This window comes from Euwallacea fornicatus, chromosome 11, assembly GCF_040115645.1.
Source record: "Euwallacea fornicatus isolate EFF26 chromosome 11, ASM4011564v1, whole genome shotgun sequence".
Classification (NCBI taxonomy): domain Eukaryota; kingdom Metazoa; phylum Arthropoda; class Insecta; order Coleoptera; family Curculionidae; genus Euwallacea; species Euwallacea fornicatus.
The window spans coordinates 3,269,020-3,296,329 of record NC_089551.1 but is presented as its reverse complement, the minus strand read 5'-3'; the positions used below and the strand labels follow the sequence as shown (position 1 = coordinate 3,296,329).

The 27,310-nt window shown below is 36.3% G+C and overlaps 3 protein-coding genes, 1 long non-coding RNA gene and 1 other non-coding gene across 10 annotated transcripts in view; 2 read left to right on the top strand and 3 right to left on the bottom strand.

Annotated features, from left to right (window-relative positions):
• The window catches only part of LOC136341991 (uncharacterized), a 38,034-nt gene extending 23,837 nt beyond the window's left edge, over nucleotides 1-14,197 (bottom strand). The window contains exons 1-2 of the long non-coding RNA XR_010732582.1: nucleotides 13,999-14,197; nucleotides 13,767-13,938 (exon numbers count right to left, since the gene is read on the bottom strand). This is a non-coding gene — a long non-coding RNA (uncharacterized lncRNA). The remainder of the gene's footprint in view (nucleotides 1-13,766; nucleotides 13,939-13,998) is intronic.
• Nucleotides 1-15,087, top strand: part of LOC136341984 (uncharacterized) — a 305,269-nt gene extending 290,182 nt beyond the window's left edge. For 2 of the 4 annotated variants that reach the window (XM_066287417.1, XM_066287416.1), the window contains one exon: nucleotides 14,601-15,086. In XM_066287417.1, coding sequence (XP_066143514.1) covers nucleotides 14,601-14,996 — 396 coding nt within the window. In that variant the 3' untranslated portion in view covers nucleotides 14,997-15,086. Of the gene's footprint in view, nucleotides 1-14,600 lie in introns of all 4 variants that reach the window. The other 2 variants (XM_066287414.1, XM_066287418.1) reach the window with 2 other exon arrangements.
• On the top strand, nucleotides 10,793-14,491 carry LOC136341977 (uncharacterized). Its single transcript, XM_066287401.1, has 5 exons — nucleotides 10,793-11,284; nucleotides 11,341-11,533; nucleotides 13,283-13,493; nucleotides 13,547-13,755; nucleotides 13,805-14,491. The coding sequence occupies exons 1-5, from the start codon at nucleotides 10,982-10,984 to the stop codon at nucleotides 14,278-14,280; spliced, it is 1,392 nt and encodes a 463-aa protein (XP_066143498.1). The 5' UTR covers nucleotides 10,793-10,981; the 3' UTR covers nucleotides 14,281-14,491.
• An 866-nt stretch (nucleotides 15,088-15,953) lies between the features above and the next one.
• TRNAG-GCC (transfer RNA glycine (anticodon GCC)) lies at nucleotides 15,954-16,024 on the bottom strand. Its single transcript has one exon. It is a non-coding gene; the product is annotated as a tRNA-Gly (tRNA).
• An 8,317-nt stretch (nucleotides 16,025-24,341) lies between these two features.
• On the bottom strand, nucleotides 24,342-26,499 carry LOC136341929 (uncharacterized). Of its 3 annotated transcripts, none has more exons than XM_066287310.1 (3): nucleotides 25,874-26,499; nucleotides 24,951-25,348; nucleotides 24,342-24,901 (listed from the first exon to the last, which is right to left on the bottom strand). In XM_066287310.1, the coding sequence occupies exons 2-3, from the start codon at nucleotides 25,329-25,331 to the stop codon at nucleotides 24,644-24,646; spliced, it is 639 nt and encodes a 212-aa protein (XP_066143407.1). In that variant the 5' UTR covers nucleotides 25,332-25,348; nucleotides 25,874-26,499; the 3' UTR covers nucleotides 24,342-24,643. The 3 variants fall into 3 exon arrangements, with proteins under 3 accessions (XP_066143407.1, XP_066143408.1, XP_066143409.1); XM_066287311.1 differs by having other exon boundaries at nucleotides 24,951-26,188; nucleotides 26,238-26,499; XM_066287312.1 differs by having other exon boundaries at nucleotides 24,951-26,233; nucleotides 26,289-26,499.
• Between the last annotated feature and the right edge of the window lie 811 nt (nucleotides 26,500-27,310).

Here is a 27,310-nt window from a genome sequence, read left to right as displayed (position 1 = left end):
AGCTAACTGCGACATTACCGTTTTTATGAGACACTGCAAACGTCTAAAACTTTTTTTCAAAACGTCATAGCTTCGAGTCACTGCATCTAAGTGTAAAAAAATCTAGGAACTAACACAGGCTCAAGAACGGATTCTATCACGTGAAAATGTGCCCAGTTTAAAAAATGACGTGCCGCTTTTCCGACACACCCTGTAGGGTTGCCGTTAATTTACAAATTTACCTGCATCAGCCCCACATACATCTGCGTGGTAGATTTTCTTACGAAGTCACAAATAAACTCACAGGGGTCGGAGGGGCTGTCGAGCGGACACCCTGTATATCGCCGATATAAAAACAAATTTAATTTGGGGAGACGCCTTAACCAGTCCGGCCACGCATTCGTTTTTCGGGGCCCCAATCTTTTTCCAATTTCGCCCGGAATCATCCCCATATATCATCTTATTTTGTCTCATTTTCGCTTTAACGTTGTTAGGATATAATTCTGGCCACGTAACTTAATACGTCGGCCATTACGTCGAAAACCGGGCGAAAAATCCGAAGACGATAGTCTGGAATCGGGAATGAAGAAAACGATCCTGTGGATCTACAGACTTCGGTTATCTCTGGATCTTGATTGATTTGCCATTCCTGCCCGAATAGACCTTCACGCCTTCCGTTAAGACTCTCAGTGGATGTTGTTGCACTGGCCCAATGTAAATTACACCTTCGAAGGAACTTGTTTCGGCTTTTTTTTCTTTTTTTATGTTCATAAAAGTGGAAAGACTCGAAATTAAATCGTACGTGCTCGATTGCAAAGGTCGACAATTAGTAAATCTCCGCTAACGACTGACGCGAGTGTGTCGATTAAATCTGAAGCGTCCCGACGAACGTGCATAAACGATCATAAACAAGCGAATTGAAGTGGCGTCGCGACGCCACGTTCGAAAACTTACGTAATTATTATTTCATGTTGCTCCGGAGCGGCGTTTTGGGGCGAACCTCGAGTGCCATCCGGTCGAACTTCCACTCTTGACCCCTTAATTATTGTTCAATCGATTAATGCCCGACTTCCCTTTGAAACGCTGTGTTAATCTGATTAACTAGCAAGCTTCGAGTTTGATCAACTCCGTTTTGACGATTATTAAAGCGATTTGTAAAAAGGCGCTTGACTTCGTCTGAATAAACGGCGGTTTAGTATCAAAAATCCCGTTCTAATTTACAGCAAACTCCTGACGGAAGGGTTGCGCCGGGAGTACCCTATTTTTCAATTTGTTAAAGGGTAGAGACTCCAGGGTGCGGATTCAAAAAATGGGAAAATATGCACGGGGGTTCCATTTGAAATAAAACAGCCGAGTCCGAAGGGACTTTTTTGAGCCACTCCGCACATTTAAAAATCATGTTAAACCTATGCCCACGTCCTGCCTGTACAGTGTGTCAATTTGATAACGGACCACCCTCGATATTTCACTGATTGTAGAAAATATGTAAATATGAGAAACGCGTAGATTTTATTTTCAAGGGGGATATTCTTTAAGTAGATTTTCTATTAAATTGCTTGCACGCTCTAGCAGGGGTGGAAGCAACGACAAAAAGCTCAAATAGGAAGAGGGGGGATCGAGTTCTACCCTATTTGAAAGATCTTTCAATTACCTTTACAAATACCAATACAAGTACCTTTTTCCATTGTGAGGTTTTCGAAAAATCATGTCCAAGCCGTAAACAATCTTCAGTATCAATTGTTTTGCAGAAACATTATTTATTAATACTTTAAATGTTCAAAATACTGTCCATTGTTTTCTAAACAGCAAAAAAGTCTGTTTTTAAATTTCACTCTCACAGGCATAAAAACTTCTACTTGAATTTCCCTACACACACCTGTAATTCCTCTCTTAAATTTTTGCAAGCTTCGAGGCCCAGTTATATAAACCACAAGTGATTATTTTAATTTTATTTTGCTTATTTGTATTTTTAAATGCATTTATATAGATATTCTGCTTGTAGAAAAAACAGTAAGAATAGATAGAAGAATAGATCAATGAATAACAACGAATTTCAAAAACCAAGTTGACGCAGCTAATAATAAGGTTTTACAAGATCTTCATTTTCAGCAAAATGGAGCTTCATCATACTACTTTCGTCCTCTCACGCAGTGGTTACACGATAGGTTTCCTGGCAAATGGATTGGTGGAAAAGGACCAATGGAGTGGCCACCACAATCGCCGGATTTAACACCTGTGGATTTTTTCCCTGGAGGCATCTTAAACATGTCGTTTACAAAATCCAACTTCATATTTTGAAAGTATTGCTGGAAATAATTATAGGTCCGTATAGGGAAGTTCAAGTAGAAGTTTTCGTCAACATTAGACTGGAGTTTGAAAAGAGACTTTATTACTGTTTGGGAAATAATGAACGGCATCTTGAACACTTAAAATATTAACAAACAATTTTCTTACAACATAATTGATACCGATGCTCGTTTACGGTTTTCACATGATTTTTCGAAAATTTTTCATTGAAAAACAAATACATTTAGAGACGTAATTGAAAGACCTTTCCAATGAGGTATAACTCAATCCCCCTTCCCGTTTAAGATTTTAGTGGTTGTTTCCACCCGCGCTAGAGGGTGCATGAAATTTAATAAAAAATCGACTTAAATATTGTCGCCCTTGAAAATAAAATCAAAATGTTTTTGCATATTCACGTATTTTCTATAATCACCGAAATATCGAGGGTGATTCGTTTTCAAATTGACACAATGTAGACTGTGCCAACTTTCAGTTCATGTATGCGGATCTCGGAAACTGTAAGAGATACAAAGTCGCTTAAATGGAAGCAAAGTTGTCAAACAAATCAAAAATCCATTTGTGAATTTTAAAAATCTGACTACTTTTGGAAATGCCCAATAAAAACCGAAAATTTGAATTTTAGTTTTTTGTCAAAAAATTTGAAAACAATTATTCGAAGAAGCCGGATAACGAAACATTATTAGATCACTTTTTGTCTGACTTTCTACTTATACCCAAGAAAAATTGAGAGTACGAATTATGAATGTCTAAAGAAGCATACTTCATAGACCAACCCACAGAACAACGAGATAAATAATTTAAAAAAACAGGTCAGTCCCGTGAAATAAATGGACACCTTTTTGAACATTTACCTTATTAAACTAAAAGTGTTTAACAAAATTGGTGGACTGAGTAATAAATAATTTAACAAAGTTCGATCCAGGTTTAATTAAATTGATAGACTGAATAATAAATAAATTAACGTAAACGTGATATGAGGTTTGTTAACCTGACACGTCAACGCAACTCAAGAGTCTTTAGATGGGAAAGGCTTTTTTAAATTTCGTTCATTTGGAAAGAACTAAAAGACTGAAACATAGTGCGTCACTGGAAAAGAAATTTCATGTAGATTTCAATTGTGTAAAAATTTGAAATGAGGCTCACAAAAAATTTAAAGTAGTTCATGATATCTCGAAAACCAGTGGGCGAATAAAAATACCGGTCACACCAGTAGAAAACCAGATAAAGAGTTTTCTAATAACGTTTTCTGATCTGCTTTCTCCGAACAATAGTTTTCGAGTCTTTTGCACAAGATGGAAATCCAAATTTCCGGTTTTTATGGGACATTTCCAAAAACGGTCAGATTTTTCAAAATTCCCTAATAGATTGTTGTTGAGCGCCAAAATATGTAACTTTACCAACTACTTTGCATCTTTTATCGTGTCCGAAATCCTCATACGTTGACTCCAATTTTTTTCACCCTGTATAAGATCCAGGACACACAGCACCGTTAATGGGAATATAGTCAAACAAGTAAATACCCAAGTAATTACACAATTAAAGAAACGATTCAGGGTCAAACTAATTTGGCAATGTAAATGTGTTTGTCGCTAATGGAGTTTGCAAAATATTATTTACTCGTCTTGCCTCAATAAACGAGCAATCTTCGGCTTTGTTAAACTGAAATCCCCGCTGAAATAATCCCCGATAATCTTATTCCTTGAGTAACAGGATTATCGTACAAGGAGAGACAAACACCATCCCCGTCCCTACGCAATTATTTCAGTTCTCAAGCCAATCTTCTTTCAAATTCCTGTCCGCAAAAAAGGACAAAAAAACCCCGGATGGGTTTTTAATTTAAATTTTCATTACATTTTTTCGCTGAAAATATTCCCGTATATAGGTTGTCAGTCTCGGAACTAATAAGAGACAATAAGACATTTGTGTATGCTCGTCGTCTCCCAGTCACCCCTCTAGTTTGAGTTCGACATGATCGGAACAAAATACTTTTCTTTGCCATTTTCCTTTCTCCATCACGAGAATACATCGATAATTTCGCGTCTAAAACAAAATGGGATAATAAAAAAATATAATGGAAATAAGCGGAAAACGGCGCAATATCTGAAGTCGGCTTATCTCAAATTGCCGGGCACTTTACTTGAAAAACTGGACGTGACTGGATACCGTTGACCTGGATAAACGGGTCTTTTTGTGCCGCGATAATTTCCCAGGTTTCCTTATGGAGGGCCTTAAAAATCCCCAGGATCGTGCTAAGTGATAGTACGATTGTATTACGAAAGTCTCAGATTGACTGATGTTTATCACCTCATATTTAGTAAGATGTCGCGTAATGGGGATACTCCTTTGGCACTTTCTGAAGACTTAGAAATACGCATTAAATTAAAAAAGTTTCTCTCTATATACGCAAAACTTTTCCATCGTTGCGAGAGGCGGCATGAAATTTGAATACTAATCGAAAGTGTCCCCTTTCTCGTTTTCCACTTTTTAAAAGGAAATTAATAACATCAGCACGTCTCGTAATCCCGTCAATCCGCCTCCTCTTTAAGGAAAAATTCAAATGCGGTGACGAAAATGTAAAAATTAAAAGCATTTTTAATCGAAAATCTCGTCCGGAATGTGTAATCAACGACTAACGTTAAAGACTATTTTTAGTATGTCACTAAATTTTTTCTCATAAAACTCTACTTGAACACATTTTTTAATGCACCGCAGTAAATCCCTAGACAAATTGTTAAATCCGACAACACTGAGTTCTCTTTTCGAATTGACGTTAGCTATATTCAGCCATGTCCCAGTCCAAACAAAAGAACGCCGCCGGGTTGCCGTTCTGGGATTAACATCCGATAAATTCAAACTGTTTGTGTATTTGGGTGAAATATAATTTTAAAACGTCACAACTGGACCATTTTGAACCCCCTTTGTCTCACAAGACAAACAGGACAATTCCGTTTCCTTTTACCTTCAACCACTCCATTGGAGCATTTCCAAACGTATTTTTTCTTTTGTTTTCTTTGCTTTTTATGAATGATTATTTAGCTAAGTGTTTTTGTCACAAAAGCGGTTCTTTAGGGGCAATTTGAGTGCATTTTAACTAAGGGTAAAAAAGTACAATCGACTCATATAAAAAAAAGAAAACGAATTTTATTGCAGTTCTAGCCCGCTTGTCGAAATTAACCATTTTAGACTCTTATTTTGGAATTTTGGGGACATTTTCATGTCACGATTTCGATTTCAATTCCTCCACATAATTCTGACTATTCGCAATCGACAAACCGTAATGTCCAGGTTATTCTGAGCTATAAAGGCAAAAGCAATATAAACCAGTTGAAACAAGAAAAAACGTTGAGGCTAAAAAAATATAAACAATATTTCAGAAAAAATGTCAAAAGCTTTTTTTGCAAAAAATATACGAGGGAGAGTCAAATGGAAACATTAAAAACGATATTACACTTAATTTAATCATTTTTCGAAATAGCCTCAATTATGTTCAACACAACTCCTCCATCGCCCTAGAAGTGGTTGAACATCCGAAGAAAATAATATTTTGGTAATGGACCCAGCCACTCATGCACCACCTGAATCATTTCATCATTAATTTTAAATTTCTTCCCCCTTAAGCCTCTAAGGCGACCAAATACATGATAATCGCTGGAGGCTAGGTCAGGCGAATATAGAGGATGTGGTAGATGTTTAAATTTGAAATCTTGAATGACCGTTGTGCAAGTAGTATGTGATTGCACGTCATCGTGTTGCAAGAGAAAGCCATTCCTCAGAGATCCTCATCTTTTGGTTCTGATAGCAAGCTTGAGGCGGTTTTTCAGAAGTTTTGGGTATGTAGCACTAATAACTCTACCTTAATAAGACATGTAATCTTCTAAAATTACCCCTTTAGGGTCCTGAAATAGGGTCAACATAACCTTTCTTGCCGAGAGGTGGGTGCAATTTTTTTCCATTTTGGTGAAAAAGCGTGACGCCATTATTTGCTGACTCGTTTGGTTTCAGGTTGATGATAATGCACCCAAGACTCATTTCCAATGACGACTCTTGTTAGAGAGACATCTCCCTCTGTTTTAAACCGACAAAAGAGGTTTTCACAAGCATCAACACATCGTTGTTTCGATTCTGGGGTCAATTGCTTTAGCTCCCACCTTGCTGACACTTTATGGAAGTGAAGAATGACATGCATAATGCGGTGTACAAAACCATAGATTACGTTTGAAACTTCAACGATTTCGTTAAAAATAAACTATTTTCTTTCATTAACACCTCAACTGCTGAAATCGACTCAGACGTACCAAAACGATTTTCAGCCCGTTTTTCAACAATGTTACTCAGACCTATGGACAATATTAAGCAATGCTATCCGCAAAAAGCCCAGGAACTTTGGCTTACATGATGTATCAACCATTCGCTCTTTTTTTGCTAAGAAACAAATCGCAAAGTTGGACGATCCGCCCTATTCGCCCGATTTGGCGCCTTGCGACTTTCGACTTTTCTCAAAAATGAAAAGTGGAATAAAAGGGCGCCGATTTTCTGATGTGTCTGACATTCAAAGGCGTGCGGCCGGAATACTAAAGAGCTTTCTGGAATTCGGGATCCAAAAATGTTTTCAACGGTCATCGTCTAACAAAGTGTATCGCTGCCCAAGCCAAGTACTTTCACGGCGACTATAAACATTAGTTTGTATAGATACGAATAAAGTTTTTACGAGTTCATTCCGGGAGTTTTATTGTCGGATCTCGCACATTTGTTGAAGCGACGGACATGAATTTCCATACTCTAGCTTCATCTCATGGTAAATATCAAAGAGTTTCACCCTTTCACTTCGCAAAAACTGAATAGAAGAACGTGGTGCCTCCCTAGTGCAATAGTGTAGTGCAGTTGCCATTTTGGAACTGCCATTTTGTGTAAAACTCCATTTGTTCCTACGACTTGATTCTGGCTAGGCCTTTCACGTCTCAAAAATAACATTGCTACCAATATTGATGATTTCCCGCGTGATTTTTTTAGGCGCGTTTACGGGTTTTATTCGACTGCCCCTCGTATAAATATGTGCAGTTGACAAAAAAAGTACTTTTCACAAATTAGACATATTATTTAGAAAGTTCGTTAATATTAACATACAAACGAGAATAGTGCTAAAAGCATTCGGCTTTACACTTAAAGAAATACAAATTTAGAAAATATCATATCATTTCTCAACCCAGTCTGCTTTGAAACTGACACACTTCTACCAAGAACACTCTGTTTATGATAGGAAGTAGTTTCAAAATAGGCGTCAACCTCGGAGTTCACCTCTTCGTTATTGGCAAATTTCTTTCTACCGAGCAATTTTGGAAATAGAAAATAATCAGAGGGGGCTAAATCTGGCGAGTAGGGTGGACGAGGAAAGAATTCGAGACCAAGTTGATTGATTTTGGCCATCTCGACGACGAAATGTGGACTGGTGTGTAGTCTTGACGAAGCGAGACTTTCTTATTCGTCAAGTGCAGTCGCTTTTTCCTCATTCTTCGCTCAAACGCTGCAATAAATTTGTGTAATATTCTCTGTTTAAGGTTTTTCCCTTAGGGTCAACACAAATTATCCCACGTGTACCTTAAAAAAACTGACGCCATCGCCTTCGTGCAAATGGAACGATTTTCGCCTTCTTTAGAGTCGATTATCCCCTTTGAGTCCATTGTTTTGACTGCTCTTTCGTTTCAGGGGTGAAATGATAAACCAATGTTTCAACCATGGTTATGAATCGATGCAAAAACTCGGCTTTATTGCTTCGAAACTTTGCCAAACACTCCCTTGAAACATCCTCACGGCCTTGTTTTTGTTCAATTGCGAATAATCGCGGCATCTATCATGCGAACAGGTTTCTGATATCCACTTGTTCGGTAAAAATCAGATATCCAGTGATTTTTTTGAAGAGTTTCTTTTCCAGTAGAGTTTTGTGAATTTTCGCCACAATTTCTGGACTACTCAAATGTGGAGTATCATTGGGTCGACCACTGTGGAGTTTGTCTTGGCAGGCGGTACGAACACGTTTAAACTCTGTCGCCCAATATTTTAGAATTACTAACGAAAGACCAGATTCCCCCAAAGCAGAATCCAGTTCTGCCTTGCTGTTGGATGGACCAAGACCTTCCAAATGAAAGCACCGGATCACGTATCGATGACCAATTTTTCCTATGTTCATGGGAGTTTCTAAAGGCGTTCACTAAAAACGGCTCCAAAATAACCACAAATCAATGGAGCATCTTCCAACTTTAGACATTATCTTTGTAAGGTTAGGTCTTTGTAATATAGGCAATTTTTTAACAAAAAAGGCGCCATCTACGAGGGGTGATCAAAAAGTTTCAGAACTAATGCTTAAAAACTTTAATTAAAAATACAGTCGCTCAAAAAAGTGTTTGTACAGTCGAAAAAAAATCTGTAAATCGTAATTTTCGACTGATTTCGTTAAAATTTTGTACAATAAAAATTCAAATCTAAACTAAATTTACGTGTTCGAGCAACTGTTGAAAATTTCATTTATAGAGTGATTTTCGGAATTTAAAAAAAACTTCGTTTTTGAAAACTCCTTGTGCGATGGAAATTTTTCATTATGGTTCTAATAATCTTATAGAGAAGATTTTTCTACATCTATCCTGAGAATTTGATCAAAATCGAACCAAAAATAAAAGAGTTGCAGCCTTTTAAAAACGCCAAAAAATGACGGTGTTCACACAAAATGTGAAATTTAGACATTTTTGGTGATTTTAAAGGCTGCAACTCTCTTATTTTTTATTCGACTTTGATCAAATTCTCAGGATAGATGTAGAAAAATCTTCTCTACAAGATTACTATAAAACTATATTGAAAAATTTCCACCGCACAAGAAGTTTTCAAAAACGAAGTTCTTTTAAAATTCCGAAAATCACTCTATAAATGAAATTTTCAACAGTTGCTCGAACACGTAAACTTAGTTTAGATTTGAATTTTTATTGTACAAAATTTTAACGAAATCAGTCGAAAATTACGATTTACAGATTTTTTTTTCGACTGTACAAATACTTTTTTGAGCGACTGTATTAGAAATTATCCACCTTGGTCTCCTTCAAAGTTCTCCCCTTAGCAACATATGCACTTCTCCCAACGTGGTTTCCACAGCTGGAAAGGGTCTTCAGAACTGTTCTTGTGCTAATGCTTTTTAGCTCTCCCCGAGATTTTTCTTTGATGGTTTCAATCGCGTCAAACCGCTGCTCTTTCAGAGGTCTCTTAAGTTTGAGAAACAAGACGAAGTCCGCAGGGACCAGATCTGCTGAGTAGGGAGGCTAGGGGGTGACAATCATGCCGTTTTTTATACAGAAATTCCGAATGGGCAACGCAGAATAAACTAGGGCGTTGTCATAGTGCAGCAACCGCTCTTCACTTCGCCACAGCTCCCGTTTCTACGTTCGCAAAGCTTCACGCACATTTCTCAGGGCTTAAAGGTAACGAAAAAGATTAATTGTTTCACCTGGTGGGGAGCATTCGTTGTGCCTCACACCTTTCCGATCGGTAAAAATAATAAACATGACTTTAACTTGCCGTGCTTTTCTGGGCGTCGGAGGGATTTTTAACTTCCATCGAGACGATTGGACCGTAGTTTCCACGTCGTAGCCACCACGTGTCGTCCTCAGTGATGATGCATTTCAAAAAGTTTCCATCACCGTTTACCATTTAAGAACTTCCTGATAAACCTGAACTCGGTGTTGCTTTTGCTCTTCGGTCAACAGCTTCAGAACAAACTTTGCAGTCAAAAGGGGCATGTTCAGTTTCTTGGTTAAAATTTCTCGGCATGAACAAAATGAAATTTTGCATTCGTCGGCCATCTCACGAATAGCTGGACGACAATTTGACAGCACGAGACTCTTCATTTTTTCAACATGTTTTTGGTCAGTCGAAGTCGATGGCCATTTTGAACGTGTTTTGTCCGCTGACGATGTCCGTCCTCCTTTAAACCTCTTGAATCACCCGTGACACTGTGACCGACTCAAACATTCATTTCCAAACCCCTCTTGCAATATTTGAAAAGTTACGGTAAAAGTTTTACCCACTTTAACACAACACTCGATGCAAACACGTCGCTCTTCATTTAAATTTATATTGCAAAATATCGAAAAATTGCCAAACGCGCAAACGTAGCTGAGCCACGCTTAGCAATGCTGCCAGCCGCACGGCGCTTCGTTGTGACGTTGTCTCGTAATTCAAAAAATCCTAGAACTTGCTGATCATCCCTCGTACATGTCAAGTCGGCTACTTTCGGGACTACCCTCGTACGGGTTAATTTTATGTTCTAGGAGGTTCATGGTGTGTGCAAATGCTTTTTTTGCCGACTGTAAGAGTCTGATCAATTTTACACCCCAGTGTATTTCCGAACACACAACAATTCTGAAATTGACAAAAAGAAATGGTGACGTTCGATTGACTGCTCTTTGACTGTTCTGATAAATTCCATTACACCTCCTCGCACGTGAGAGAAGCAAAACGATATTGGTCGATTCCCGAGAGATTTTGCCATTGCGGCATCCCTAGACAAGACATATTAAGCACCTTTATAGGCCGTAAATAAGTTTTTCCGCCAGGTTAAGCCCCGCTGTGTCACGTGCGCTTTTGCCCATAAATAACTCGTGCCCTCGGTTTACAACCCTCGGACAAAGTCCCAAGTAAAAATAATGCAACAGCCATGTCAAGATCTTATTGGATTAGAAACATTGTCGTCTCTATGATTGGCCTAGTTGTTCTGTTATATTTTTTTATTCATTTGGTGGACGGACAAGAGGAGGAAGTGGTCTTGGAGACCCAAGAATGTCGAGAAAGGGAGCGACTAGTCGCTTCTCAGAGAGAAGATATGTATTCCTTGGTAGATGCAATCGAGGGACAAACTTTGATACTCAAATGTCGCTTTTGCAAAGAGGAACATTCTAATCAGCCTAGAAATTGGTATAAAGTAGATGAGTTGGGTCTTTCTGAGGCTCACGAGGTGCAAGTAAGTTATGCGGATATACACTTCTGAGTCATTTGCAGCTAACAGGCTCTACTTAGCTGGACTTGACGAGTGACGCTGCTCAGAATAGAATTTCTGTTAACTACAAGCACAGTTTGATAATTAAGAATTTCTCCCACGCTGATGTGGGATTTTATTACTGCGTTAATTTCGTGGATCAGAGCAACGAGGGGAAGTTTAATTTTCTAGTGGATTTGGTAATCCTTAATAGAAACCAAAGTGTAGAGAAAGGTAACTTAACGTTAAATTTTCGGACTCAAATTACAGAAGCCTGGAACTACATTTGCAATAATGATTTAAGGCGAAAATTGAGACTTCTGAAGAGTCAATTCTGGACCCTTGTTAACTGCATTGACCATCACTCCACAGACGGTTTCGTTTAAAACTTTAAGAAACCATATTTGAAATCAAAAAAAGTTTTAAACGATAATTTGTTATTGTTAAAGGGGATGTCCAACGCACAATAGAACATTTTAACTTGAGGTCATTTACAAAACATTTTAAGGCCAATTTTGTTTTTTTGAAAAACCCAATTTTTTTGTAAATTTGCAAAGAGATAAAAAAATAAGTATTTTGTGCTGAAAAAGACTTTTTAACATTTCAAAGTGGCCCATTTAAAATAACATATGACTTTATTTGCGAAAAAACTTTATTAATTGAAAATTTAATTTTATAGATTCTACAAATTAACCCAAAATCATAGTAAAAACTATTTTTAAACATTTATTAGTTGAACAACAAAATCATGTTTTCACTAGAATCCACTCGTAACTTTTTATTTTGAGGCGTCGAATTTATTTCTAACTTTCAAAGAAACCTCTAAGACGAAACTAATTATTTCTTTTTCAACTAAAGTTGCTGATTTGAAAGTGGAAAATGAGAAACTTTTCTAAAAAAAATAAAATTCAAATGGTGATAGCTTAGGGAAAAAGTGTCCAAACTGGCGCTGAAACTTATCGAATTTGTGTGCAAAGATTCCCTGAAGAAGGAACACCTAGTTGTCGAGGTTTTTATTGAATAATCCGAAAATTTTCTTGAAAGTGACAACGTGGACACAAGTAAAAAAACCCGCGAAAGAACTCCCCCCAATCAAATCAACCAAGTAAGGCTAGTGAACTGGCCACCCAAATTACTTGACTTGACTTCATTAGATATTTTTCTTTGGGATTATCTTTAAATAAAAGTTTACGTTCAAGTGTCAAAAACTCTGGATGATATGAAAAACCACATTAAAGCTGCTTATGAGGCAATCAATGAAAAAAATGCTTGCAAATATTTCGAAATCATTTACCATGAGAATTAGAAAATCCCTGTATGCGAAAGGTCAACATTTTAAGCATTTCTTAGACTGATAATTGTTAAAAAATCATTTTTACCATAATTTTGGGTTAATTTTGAGAATCTGTAAATCATTTTTTGTCGATATCTGGAAAACGAGTAATTTGAAAAAAATCTTTCCAGCTCAAAATACTTATTTTTTTCAGCACTTTCAAAAATTTATAAAAAAATTAATATTCTATTAAAAAAAATGACTTTAAAATGTCTCTTGAATGCTTTTTTATAAGAAGCAATCTCTATTTGAAAATTTTCTTTCATTTTAAATTTGGTTTCGGAGATAATCGTTAATACCCCTTTAAATGGAACACTCTGTATATCTCAAAAATATCCTTATAAATTTGCAAACAATAGGAAAAAGCGTATTTTTACATTTTTTCATTACATTGCGCTACATTTTTTCGTGTTTTGAAATCCGACAATACTACGCCACTGTGTTTCCTCAAATAAAGCTGAAAATGTTTCTGTTTACTTTCAATTCTTGAAGGATCTTTCCATTAAAAGGTCGTTAGTGTGGAAAGTTAATTTGAGTAGAAACAATTTTTCTAAACTTCCTTTTAAAATCTGTATGTCGCTTTACCATGCCATCAAACCCGATCTCACTACCTCACTTTCCTTAATTAAATTACAATTTCATGAAAACAGGACTCATAAAGGACTGGTCCACATACCATGATAACTTTTTCGTGCCAGTTAACAATTTACTGAAAACCTCAGAAGCCCTAGAGTTCATATATTTGCGAGAGGAATTAAAAATCCACGCAGAACTCATTACGCAGTGGGGTTCTTGGGGGCCTTGTGAAGCTTGTGGCAGACCCCAAGGCGACGGAATCATGAAAAAGACTGGATTATGCAGGTAGACAAAACTCTTATCGTGTGGCAATAATTCTAATATAGATTTGAATTAAGAATCAAGCTAACTCCCTATGGAAATGTGTCTATGAATTTTACCTCTGATGAGAGGTACTTGTTCCACGCCCCTGCAATTTCTTGCAGGTCTCTAAGGATTTTCAGAATGTTTCCTCACATCGGAAATTACACCTTCAATATTCCCAATTTCGTTTTAACGGAGAAATGTGTGGGCAGTTGTAATCCCGATGCTGAGAATGTTAATAAAGGTCAGACTTACGGCAATTTTGTTCCAAAGAAAAACACTTCTCTGTCTAGGGTGGAAGGTGGGCAAAAGCACTAGCTTCAAATACAGGAAACGTTCGGTGTTAAAAAAGGGTGATCACATAACTTTCATCTGTCCAGATGCATCTTTGGACAACAAGGTGGTCTGGAGACGAAATGGAAAAACTCTGAAACGAGGAGACAACAGCTTTCCTGATGTGATGGTAGACACCTTTAATACCCTCTACCTTTTTAAGGTCACCAGCGACACAGCAGGAAACTATTCCTGCTATGTAGACGACGTTAGAATGGAACAAATCATCGTCTACGTGTACACCAAATCTCAATTCCTGACTGAAGAACTGCTCAGATATTTAACGTACCTGGGCTTCATTCTTTTTCTAAGCTCATTCTGCTACTGCGCAGGTTTAGTTATTACATGGCGCAGAAGGCACTTATTCAAAACATACAGCGAGCTTAAAGAAGAAAACCCTAAGTCGGATTATGAGGAATTGGAGAGTTTCATTTGATGTTATTGTTTAGTGACGATATAGAGAAAGCGGAATATTTCTTTACCAAAACATCAACTGTTCGAACCTTAAACAAATTAAGCAGCCAGTTCAAGTTCAAGTTTGTTGTGTTTGGAGCACGTTCACGGAATTAACAATGTTCATTATCTTGCAAGTTTTCGTATATAACGGCAGAATTGGGGTGATCTAGGCACATTCTAGGGCTCATCGCAGACATGATTTTAGCTACCTTCATTGCCGCCGTACTCCTTGCTTATGCTGCTGTAAATATGACTCATAAATTCACATCAATAAAATAATACCGAGCTTTTAATTTACAGGAAGGAAGCCCATGCATAATCGAAACGTCCCCCACATGCATTGCACCGATTAGCCCCGTAGAAGCCTCAGCGCAGACCGCCGCTTGCCAACCCGCCTGCTTTAACCCCAGGAAAGCTCTATACGAGAGGTGGCCTCTGCTCTACCAGCTCCACTCCCGAAAATGCCGATTCTTTTGCAACAAACTCAACGGAGTTACCCCATGCCCATCGGCCTCCGCACCTCTGACTCTAAGTGCCCCCGTCGTTAGTGCTCCACCTCTAGTTAAGACCCCTGTCCCAATTTTGGAAGAATGTCCTGCATGTGCCGCAAGTGGTTTCAATCAAGTACGTCCTGAGGTTTTGAGCTTTTTGTACGGTAGTTCAGCCCCAAGTTTACACTGCTGCGAGCAGCAGTAGATCCGATATCTGTAAATATTCACTTACATGACTAATAGGTGTATTTATTAAAGTTTTGTAGATGCTAGATTATAAATTCGTTTTATTCATTACTCTGCAAAAAATTGCGACCCCTTCAAAGGGTTGCTTTCGCATGTAAAAGGGTCGCTAACAAATGATTCATTACGGTCACCGTTATTTCGATGAATCATGGATTTGCAAGTTGCAAACCCCGAATAATTATTTTGTGTCCGAAGTAGATATAAAGCAGTGTCGTAGGTCTATGCGTCGTTTTCAGGCGATTAAATTTACTTATGCGGCAATTCAAATGCACAAACGAGCAACAGTGCCCCACTGGTTCAGGAAAATTTGCCACGTGAAATGCATATTCTCACGTAAGGCCATTGGATAATGATATGTCACAATGCCGAGGGGCTATTTAGGGAGAAAATTAACCTTTGGGAACACGGAAGACTGCCGCTTTAGCTTTTGAGGAACACACAAACGTAAATTTATTTACTGAGGAATTACATAGATCTTTTCTTTCGCTTTGTGTGCCCAAAACAAACAAAAATCACAGGAATAGGTTAAACGTGGATTAATCAAATACATACACAGATCCTTTTTGGCAGCGTACGGACGCAAATAGAGCGGAAATTCTCATCTGCATAGAGCAGGTCTATCGGTTTGGCTCCAATTTGGGGCCGGCTGGTTTATTACTGTGTCAAATTTCTAATACTCGACTCGTGCAATATCTGGTCCGCAGTTATTTATGCGGATATACAAATTGCGAAATTGCAAATTAAGCTTATTGGGCTATAAAGGAGGATTCTGGTCAGAGTCGAGCCAAATTAAGCCTTACAGCTTCTAGTTTAATTGCGGTTTTTGTTTTTGCATTTTAAGTCGAAGGTTTAAGGAGTATTTTACGATAAAAAAAATAATACAAAATATGAGCAGTAATGTGATTAAAAAAAGGTATGCATCGGCCGGGAATCGAACCCGGATCGCCCGCGTGGCAGGCGAGCATTCTACCATTGAACCACCGATGCTTGAGCGGGGCACTTGGTAAGGAGATTATAGAACTGTAGAGAATTAATATAAAATTTATGCGTCTTCCTAGTAGCGTGCTATAAAGTCTTTCATTAAATGTAAGATAAATTCATTTCTGAAGACAACACACATTATGCTAAATAAATTGACACACAAAATATGTCCGTACGAAAAAGAATATATAAGATGGTTCACTACCTTATTTCAAGACTGTAAGGTTTGGAAAAAGTTTAGTATAAAAGTTACTTAGTTTTTCATGGATTTGTTAAAAATTTTTCAAAGTTTCTGGATTGTGCAGAAAACCGAAGTGCGACCAAAATACGTTTTTTCAAATGGGACACCGCGTATTTTGTTACGGATGCTAATTCCGTTCGTAAACATATATAAATATTTTTTGTTATTCCAAAATATGAAATATTTTAGCAGTTTTCGAGTTAAGTCAAATTAAAGTAAAGATCGAAGGAAAAATTAAATTTTTAAAACTCTCAACAAAATCACGAAATATTAATTAAATTGTTTAAAAACTCGTTTAGTTCAAACAAATGGTCATTCTACTAAAGTATATTTACAATTTTCGAGACATTTTATACAGGATGTGAATTAAATATATATCCAAACTTTTCGCATTTGAAGTATCTTAAATTCGATTTTTTTAATAGAACACCGTTTTTTTTTAATTAACTCTTTTAATTCGTTTTCAAATTATATACAGGGTATTTGATTTACCGGTAGGCATCCGAAACAGGGTAGACAGTAAGATCATTTTGAACGTATTTTACCATATATACTATTACGCAAAGTGTCTTGCATTTCGATATGTCGCCATTTTTCCAAATTTTACGAAATTTGCAGTTTACTTCCATATAAATTACAATAAAAAAATTTATCAAACACTTGATATGACTCTATATTTTTTCGTATAAGCTTTACACATTTTGTCGATATCAAACATATAATGGGATTTACATATGGAAAAAAATGTGGCCCTTTGAAATTTAAAAAATGAATTTCTTGAATATCAAACCTTATTCAATATGTTAAATCGCCAAATGCATTTCTTCTACACTTTTTGTTCTTTTTTAACTAAATGTCTTAAACAACATTAAGTCTGCCTCTTTCGATGCATGATACGAAAGAGCAGTGGTCAAAGAAATTCCTAAAGATATTTAAACGACTTTTCCACTTGCATCTCTCTTTTTATTCGCCAGTAAAGTCGAAGTTTGCTATTCAAGAAATTCATTTTTGGAATTTTATAGGGCCACAATTCTTTTTTCATATGTAGATCCCATTACATGTTTGATATCGATAAAATACATATTAAAGTTTATATGAAAAAAGATAGAGTCATATTAAATGTTCGACGAAATTTTTATATAAGCTTATGTACAGATATGGAATTAAACAGCGAATTGTAAAATTCGGAAAAATGACGATATCGCGAAACACGTGATACTTGGTATTTGTATTTGTATAATAGTATATATGGTCAAATACGTTAAAATTTATCTTATTTACCACCTTTTTTCGGATATGCATCGGCTAATCAAACATCCTGTACATATGTTATATGTCTAAACCGAAAAGATCTTCCATATTTAGTTAATTAAACAGTGCCACGATCAAAAAGAAAACTAGAAGAAATATATATGTACCACATGCATAGCAAATAGAGGTAGCCATGTGGAAAGCTTGTTATACAGGGTATTCTATCGAAAACTTTCACACACAGTTATTTTGGTAATTGCAAAAATATCGCAAATGCTAAAACGCGTCGATTCTATTTTCGAGGACACATGATGGCGCGAATTTCAAATTTATTGAAACAACCTCCTCAGTGGGGGTGCAATAAGCTTTAGAATTTCAAATGGGAATGTAGATCGAGTGACTTCTCACTTCAAAGGTAATAAAATTCTCTTTAACATAATGTCCATTTTTTTTGTTTTTTACCACCAGTTCTGAGAAAAATAACGCCCAAAGGACTTATCCAAACAATTACATAAAATTAAGTAATTAAATTTAAAACAATCAATTCAATAATTCAAATCAAATCCTCAATAACTATTTAAGTTCAAAATGATTTCCCCCACCTCATTGCAGCAGAGTGAACGGTGCTCCATATTTGGTCCAACGTATCCAAGAACTTCAGGCTTGGTCATTCGAAATTCTTCAACTATCCATCACCTTAATTCTTCTAGTAGATCTGGTTTGATTAGATACATTTTCGATTTTAAGTGCACCCAGAAAAAAAATAGAGGAATGTTAAAACAGGTGACTTGGTCCACTGCTCAATCGATTCTCGACGATTTATTTAGTGATCGACGAAACATTCATCTAAAAATTGGCGTGCAGCTGCGGTAAAATGCGTGTTAACCACATTTCGTTTTCTAAAATGTTTTCATCATTTCCTATGGCCTCCGCAATCATCGTGCAGAAGTGTTTTTCCAGAAGATTCAAGTACAATTCTCCCATTGTGGTTTCCCAGAAGGAAACGTGGCCCGATTATTCGGTTACCAAGAATTCCAGCCCAAAGGTTCAGCTCTTAAGGGCATTGAGGTGTAGCTCTCTGAAAAGTCTCGGAGTGGAATCACTTCGACATCGACGCTTATGGTTATTAACCAATCTAGTTACGGAAAAGATACATTCGTCCGAAAAACATACCTGGTAAAATAAATTGCTATTAGTCACAAGTCTATCAACCACCAACATTTTACAAAACTGAAGACGACCATCGGGGTCGCTCTCGACACCGGAAACTTCTGATAGTTTGCGTATACCCAAGACGTGATCTGCTTCTATTTGGCCAACTACAGCGATTGCGGTGGCTTCATTTCTGACCGAATTTTCAGATCGCCGCTTTTTATTACGTACGGACCCTGTTTCTCAAAATTTTCGTACCAAAGAAGTTACGTAAACATGGGAAGTAATCTTCCTCGGGTGCCTTTCATTGAAAATTTGTGATGTTACTCGAGCGCGAACGTTGTTCTTGAAATACAGCGAAATTAATTCAACCCTTTCTGCCGTAGAGCAAACCATTTTCAGAGATACAATGGCAGTGCACAATTCACTTAAGGTTTTTAGATGCAGCTCGGAGGATGGAACGAGTACTAAATAAATTTTAAACTGCTGAGAGACATCTTAAACAATTTTTTACGCGGATTCCTTTATTAAAGTAAAAATTGTTGTCATAATAATGAAAAAAGTTTGTTTATTCGAGTCCGTTAACGGGGATTTTGTGAATGTTTCGCAGCATCTTCTGCATATTTTCGACGTTATTTGGTGGCCAAAAATGAAAAAATTGAGTATTATGTTAAAGAGAACTTTATTACCTTTAAAATTAGGGGTCACTCGGCCCAAGGACCCATTTGAAATTCCAAAGCCGATTGCATCATGTATCCGCCCGAAAACAGAATCGACGCGGCTTAGCGTTGTACGACATATTTATAATCATCCAAAATAATTATTATGTATTAGACAATATAACATATAAACCTTCGACCAAGTCCACATTATCTATATACGAAACTGTTTTTAACGTCCCACAAATTTTTTCAGGTGCGGCTTTTCTCTGTGCACGTGGTTTTCCCTAACCGACACTTCCCCTCACTCTTTTAAAAAGTAAGGCAAACTCAAGAAACGGCACCACGGCAAAAAGGTACCTGATTGTGAATGTTTTTCATTAACTTTTGGGAATTTGAAACCCTTGGGAGCCATGCAGAATTGCAAAATTTAACAAAAATAAAGAAATAAAAAAAGTTTTACGTTCATGCCTGTGCAAAGTGGGAAAATTGGAAATAAGATGAACTCATAATGGTTATTTAAAATAGGAAATTTAAGTGACTTTCCAAAGATACTATGGGAATTTTTCTAGCGGCAATGCAAAGGAAGATACGGAGACATTTACATTACAAAACACGGCAAGTCCTCAAAAATAAAAAAATTAAATCTCCTCAAAGTGGGCTGAGTGTTCCAGAACTTTCTGCCTTACACTTTTGGTGGAATTTGATGTGTAGAACCATCTCCTGAAGTTTGGCTATGTCGCTCAGGGACACACTGTATATATCATCTGAAAACGAATTAAAAACGATTTCTTTTCCAAAAAAAATACAGTGTCCCATTGAAAAAATCAAGTTCAATGCACTTCGAATGTGGAAATATTGGATTTTTTCGCACCCTGTATAAAATTTCTCAAATATTGAAAATATGCTTTAGTAGAACAACCTTTTGCTTTTAACTGAACAACTTTTCAAACGGTTCAGGTAATAGTGTGTTATACTATTGAGAATTTTAAAAAGATTATTTTTTCTATAATCTCTACTTTAAATTGAATTAACTCAAAAGTTGCTAAAAAATTTCGTATTTTGTAATGACCAAAAATACTTATAATAGGAAGCAAAATTAATATCCGCAACAAATATATAAAATTTTCCGTCTAAAAAAATATATTTTTATCACTCCACGATTTTCTGGAACTTCGAAAGTGCTAATAAAAAAATCATGAAAAACCGAATCGCTTTTATATTGATCTTTTTTTATAAACATTTCAATTGTTGAGCTAATATAGTGGACCACCTTACGTCGACTACCTTGTGCAAATACGTGTCACAAGGTCTTTACCACACTATATTGCCAGCCAAACTCCCCTTCGCATCGGTTATTGAACTGCGCTGAGTATGCGGTAACGTATCATTCCGCACTCGTTAGGTAAATAACTAATACACACTTCACACCTGCGAATAGCACTTTTTTTGCGCTCAATTTCGGTAGAAACCTTGATAGCATCTGACTAATCGGCAGACGAGGTCTGGGTACATAATGTTAACTGATGCAGCCTCTCGTTTTGCATAGAAATATTCATTTTAATCTATACTAGCGGTCTTTACATTTATTGATTATTTCCCTAGTTCGTTATTGAAACGCTTTAACAGCCATAAGCCACTTTGCTGATGGCAAAAACCAAAACTATGTTGGGGTATAAGATATATAAATTGATTGGTTCTCGATAGCTACGAGGATAATCTCAAAAGTACCCTACGAAACACTTTAAAAAAAAGGAAAATTTTACATTATTTCTCAACAGTCTCCTTTGAGATTGACACGTTGAAGCTTCGAATATTTCCAAATAGGCATTGACATCGGACTCCATCTCTTTATTATTGGTAAATCTCTTTTCACCGACCTATTTTTTCAAATTTGGAAGTATAAAATAATCTGAACGGGCTAAATCTGGCAAGTAAGGTGAGTTAGATAAAAGTTCGAAAGCGAATTGATTTTCTTGGCCATCACAATGAGGAAACTGTGGACGAAAACGAAACACAAATCACCGTAGCACCCTCAAACTGGAGATATAAGCTTTATAACATTAGGACTTTGTTAAATAGGTAAGTTTTAAAAATATCGCCATCTACACCTCAGGTCCGGCACTAATGGGACTATCTTCATACGACACTTCAACCTTAAACAAACTGAATAGAGTAATAGGGGATGTAAAAACCCTTGGAATCCTGAATATTTTGGTTATAAAAACTTAATTTTAAAACGATCGGTGAATATGAGGCGAGTTTTCTGGAGGAATACGAAAATCGGTGGAAAGGCCTCGGCACGTCCGTGGAGGATTTACTTTTATAGAACAACTAACAGGCTCGGGTGCGAGTTCGCACCAGAGGCGCATACTGAGCGCTCCGCACTTAATGGAAATATACATGAGGATATAAAAAGCCCCTCGAAGATTGGCTCCCATTTACAAATCACCTTTGACCTAAATTAAACTTTAAGAGTGTTTTATTACTCCGGGGAATTTTAAAACAGGATTACTGTCGTCAATTTGCCACGATTGTCTCACAGTGTTTTCAGGTTTCTAACTGCATAATAATTTACCAATGAGCCAACATTTGATTTTGCGATACCTATACATATAAAGGTCAAGAGTAGTTATAAACACACTGTTAAAACAAATTGATAGAATATACCAACATGCATTATTTGTTTGATGTCCGCTTATTTTAATTATTTACTGCATAAATGTGGTTTTATAGGTACATTCTCGAGTTACACGCAATCATGAAAAGGTTGTTCTAGCCGTGCAGCAACGTTTAAAATATACCAATTTACATGTATTATAGTTACGGGAATTTAACTTTGTTGAAAATTTGCACAGCAGATTTCGACAAACACTCAATAAAGCTGATTTTTCAATTAGTGAAAATTAGAATAATAAGAATTAAAAAAAAAAATTATTTAAAAAAAAAACATCTTGAAGCAGTATTTTCTTGATGCATTGGTGGATGGTAAATGTTTCTTAGTCTCAAAAAAGTAAATTTTGATATGGATAATGGTAATGTTGTTCAACAATGAATTATTGATTACACCTTAATAGGAATTTTGAAGAAATAATAAAAAAACATTAAACGCCTTTTGTGCATGAAAAGTAGTACCAAAGGTTTTTTGTTGATGCGATGGGACAATTTGCTTGGGTGCCGAGAAAACATTAATCTCCCCTGCAATATTACTACATGAAGTTGCCTAAGACTAAAATAAGATTTCTCAAGAACTAAGCTCTAACTTCACGTTATTAAGTATTTCGGAGCAAAAAACTTTAATCGCCCTAAAAAGTTAGCATAATATGTGTAGCAGTTTCCTAACTCAATTACTTTTAAATGTAATAATGCAGAAAAGTTTTCCCTAAATAATGAGTGGGCTAGGACGACGCCAGCCGCCGCGGCGCCGTGCCAAGACGTCGTCGCCTTGCGTGCCCTTGTGCCACCCATTCGCTGCCTTTATTACAGGCTCATTTCTACTGCAGGTACGATTTCATTGCGGGCATTATTAAATCTCCTTTAAAGGTCATAGGAGTGAGCAACGAAAATGCGATTAAATTTCCTTTCCCGAGGTAATATAATAGTTATTTTAATAAATGAGGCTGGACCCAGTTAAGAATCTGGCGTACACCTGCAAAGACAAAATGAAGTTCGCTCCCCAGAACATAAATTTTTAATGGAATTCGTGGGGAACAGACGGAGAAGGTGGAACTACACGCCGAGGATACTTTATTGCCGTCCGAAATAAGTAAGAAACGAATAAGGCAAGGAAAACAGGACGACCGAATGGAAACTCGGCGCTCGTAAAGAGGATAATAAGGCATGTTTACGACACCGGGAAAACCGTAAACCTGGACGACCCGGCCAGGTACCGGGCCCCTTTATTGAATTAGGGGCCTCGCTAATTGATAGATGGATCTGTGAGGCCACAAATTGGATCGCAATTTCCCTTATTTGCCGCTTTAAACGTTTCCACTATCAACAGTATTGCATTTCGCAGGAACGACTGGAATAAAAATTTCGGAGGAGGGCGACGTTCTGAGGTAGGAGGCGCAGGAGTCCGCAGAACTTTGACACGTGCCGCGGGTGCAGAACGAGTCGAGCTGTTATATAAAGCAAATCTCATTTGCGACAATAATTTATATGTAAATATATCCGGGAAGTACGTGTTGCATTTCCAAGCTTCGATATTTGAATTTCAACGAAACTTATCGGGAAGCAGCTTTTTTCGACGCCGAACTTATTGCAGTTTAAATGAATTCGAAGCTTCGAAGGCGATAACGCCAACCAAGACGTAATTTAAAGCAGAAGATTCAGGCTTCCTGCTTTCTAATTTCAATGCTTCAAGTTCAAAAGAAATCTCATTTTTCTTTTATTTCCCCTCAACGAAATTTATATTTTTCTTTAAAATGAGAAATTCAACACAATCCCTATCAAAGCCACTCAACAACAACTTTTATGGTGATTTACCTTAAAAAAAACTGATAATTTACTATTGATTTGTGCCAAAAACGTCCTAATTTTTGTTTTTCTTCTTGTCCTCTTGCTCCTAAAGAATATTATCAATTCTCCGTTTCCTGGTATTTAAAAGATTTTCTTTTCGGTTTTTAAATTATACGAAATTGTATGAGAATTAAACATTTCAAAACATTCTTCTTTTTATTGACAAAGAAATAATTGTATGAAAAGCACATCAATATTTAGAGAATTAGATTTAACAACATGGAGAATAAAAAAATTATGAATATTTGAATATTTCAGAAAACAATCGAGGCTTATATACAGGGTGTTATTAAAGTATGTAACCAAACTTCAAAGAATGATTTTTTCGGTGATTCTAAGACGAAAAGTTTATATAAACATAGGTCCAATAATGCTTTGTCTTCAAGATATATAAGTATAGGCAGCAAATGAAAGAAAAACACAGAATGCAGCGTATACTTCTCAAAATTCAAATTATAATGGAATGAAAATACTTATAAATTAAAACCAAAACAACGTATCTTTAATAATTTTTTTATTATATTTTTATTTTTTCATCACAGTTACGATAATATTTATGTTATTCGTCAATTTTTATAATCAATATCATAATAACAATCACATAAAATTTTACTTTAATAGACGTTTTACTTATCTTCCCCCATTTTACAAAATCTACAGTAAAAACTTGTTCACCCGCACTAACCATGACTAAAACTTGGAATTTTTAACATATCCTAAACCTACACAACACATATCTAAAATTATCACAGCCAGCAAAGGCGCAATATCTCTGTCATGTACTTTCACATTTTTCACAAATCAGTGTTTTCCCAATCCTGCATCGCGCTTTGCTTTAAATAGCTGTCCCCATAAACATTTCTCGACTGTTTTCCTCCAATGGACTTGAATGTACTCAGTAGGAGCCTCTAATGTTACAACTATCTCCTTGTGGAATCTCTTACTGGCTACATGATCTTTGAGCTCCAAGAGTTTCACGTTCTTACTGGAAGGCATCAAGGCTATGTGGTTCAGCTTCAAATTTCCCATGTAATAGTATGATTCCTCATTGTCAATTTTCTAAAAAACATCTTCAAATAAAAATAACAACAATCCTATCTAAATTTACCCTGGTGAAAATTAAAATTTTCTCATATAAAAACACCATAATTGCCATCTTTTTCGGCTTTTGCACCTTGAACTCGTCCATAAGTAAAAATTTACCATACCCAGTGATATCGAAAGGGCAGCTTTGTATGGGCGCTACAGAAATGTTTAAAGGCTCCTCAGTAACACTTACACGGCTACAATTTGTAGGCAAAGAAATGCTGTTTTTCACCAAATCTGAGGTGGTAAGACGTCGCTTATTCCATGAAAAGGTCTTCCTAAATGCTGAATTAAGGAAATCATGGAACGTCGAAGTCGAATGTGTACGAATATGGACACCATCGGGCGCGGTCCTCTTGACATTACCAGGCCTCAGGTCTACCTCATATAAATTTTGATCCATATGTGTTTAGAGACTCACTAACAACATTGACACTCATATAAAAGACTTTCACAATATTAAAACTTGTTATCAGGTTCATTTACATGGTTTATTAGGTGCTATATTACCAATGTAGTGGCATTATCTGGCCAAGGTATTATAAGATAAGAGTGACGTTCGCGTTGTTTGCCAACATGTTAATCATGAATAAAACTTAAACATGAAAATTCAAACTGGTTGACTCTAAGCTCAAACAAGAGTCAGCAACAAATGTGTGACACTGTCATTCCAAAACTCATTTAGATATAATAGAGCTTTATATAAATTACCTTATTGCAATATTTCTTCAGTTTTTGAGAACGAAGAAAGAAACCTAACTATATAAACAAGAAACTTTAAGAGAAAGTTTCAAAAGATATTTTAACTTTTTAGAAAATAGTTCCAAAATAACTATTTGTTGGTGCAACAAAATATAAAACCAATAAAAAAAAGATGTTTCTATAACTATCTTGAAATCTTTCAGCAAGTCATCTGGCACAACTCATCTTGTTTATCCAACATACCTGTTTTATGGTAATAGTGTGGCCTCCTTTGGATATTCTGTTTTAAAGTCCTTCGAAAGGTCAGAAATCATGTCTTCCAGCCTAACTCAGTCCAAAACTTTCCAGAACATTTATTCATGATATTTACTGGAGCTAAGTGTTTGGGAAAAGAGCTAGTGAATATAACTAGCTCTCGAAGTAATATTGAAATACTAGACCTAAGGAATTCTAGACTGAATGTTTTAATGTGTATGTCATCAATCGAGATTTTGTGCTCAGTCTCTGCGGGTTTGAAGGGTGCCATTATGATTAAAGATTCGCTAAGTCCAGTACAGCCTGAGAATACTCTGCTATACTTTACATTAAGCAATACGAAATCACCTACAATACCAACTTTCTTCTTGCTAGTGAGAGTAAAAGTTAGATCTTGAAATACTCTAAGTTAATGGGACATCTATCTCATGACCAAACGGTTAAAAGTAATTTATTCTTTCAAAGGTTCCTTGCCAAGACGAAGTAAAGTGATACTCAACTTAGGAACCGCATGAGCCAAGTCTCGCCTTCCAAACTTTTTAAAACATAATAATTATAAAAATTTAAATTTATATCAGTACCACAAACATAACCTATAAAAGTATTTGTTTATTTTAACGTCATAACAACTGAATAAATATGGATTGCCACAGTGAGCTTTTATTTCATTTTTCAAGTATTTTGTAACAACCAGAAACGAGATAGACTGATACTCGGCTAAGTTGGAGTGTCAAACAAAAACCAAACTGACAGGAATAGCGTTTTCCAAGATTATTTTTAATTGGCATGTCATGATAAATGTAAGTCAGGCCAACACATTTATAGTTTTCGTGCAGTTCTATTGAGTTTAAATTAAAAAAAAATTACATTCATTACATGCTCGGTCAATAGAAATATTTTCTACCGATGCTTCTAGCATATTCTGGCTGCTCATCTACTCCCAAGAAGTACAGATCATGCTGGCCCAGATGCTCTCACAAGATTAATAATAAAGTATATTAATCGATCACATTGATTAACTCATCTATCCATTATTGGTGAACCTCTTCAACACCTGATTTAAAAAAAAGAAATTGAAACATTCTTAATTGAGTGATGAAGGATGAGAGTATTTTAGTAGTATTTTTACCTTCAAGTTAATGCTGCACAGATTGTAAAAAATAAATATATATCTAAAAACTTCCGGACTTCGTGGAGTTTTTGTTAATATCTTTTTTAAACATAAGACTTTTTTAGTAGAGGAGATCAATTAATGAATAATGCCTAACTTTGTTTTCACATAACAGAATTCCTTAAGAACTTGGTGACCTAAATTTATATCTGCATTACCGTTTTTTCCTTTTTTCTTGCGTGTGCTTGTTCTTGTTGCATCTTACCTAAATCCTTTTCCCAACTGTAACCAGGAATCACCCTATCAACCCGCAT

Excerpts from the sequence above, each read along its gene's own strand:
- LOC136341977 (XM_066287401.1), top strand. The coding sequence starts at position 10,982 with ATGTCAAGATCTTATTGGATTAGAAACATTGTCGTCTCTATGATTGGC. Across the intron at positions 11,534-13,282 it reads AAACCAAAGTGTAGAGAAAG|GACTCATAAAGGACTGGTCC; the intron begins GTAACTTAACGT and ends TCATGAAAACAG. Across the intron at positions 13,494-13,546 it reads AAAAAGACTGGATTATGCAG|AATCAAGCTAACTCCCTATG; the intron begins GTAGACAAAACT and ends ATTTGAATTAAG.
- LOC136341929 (XM_066287310.1), bottom strand. The coding sequence starts at position 25,331 with ATGGATCAAAATTTATATGAGGTAGACCTGAGGCCTGGTAATGTCAAG. Across the intron at positions 24,902-24,950 it reads AAATTTTAATTTTCACCAGG|AAAATTGACAATGAGGAATC; the intron begins GTAAATTTAGAT and ends GATGTTTTTTAG.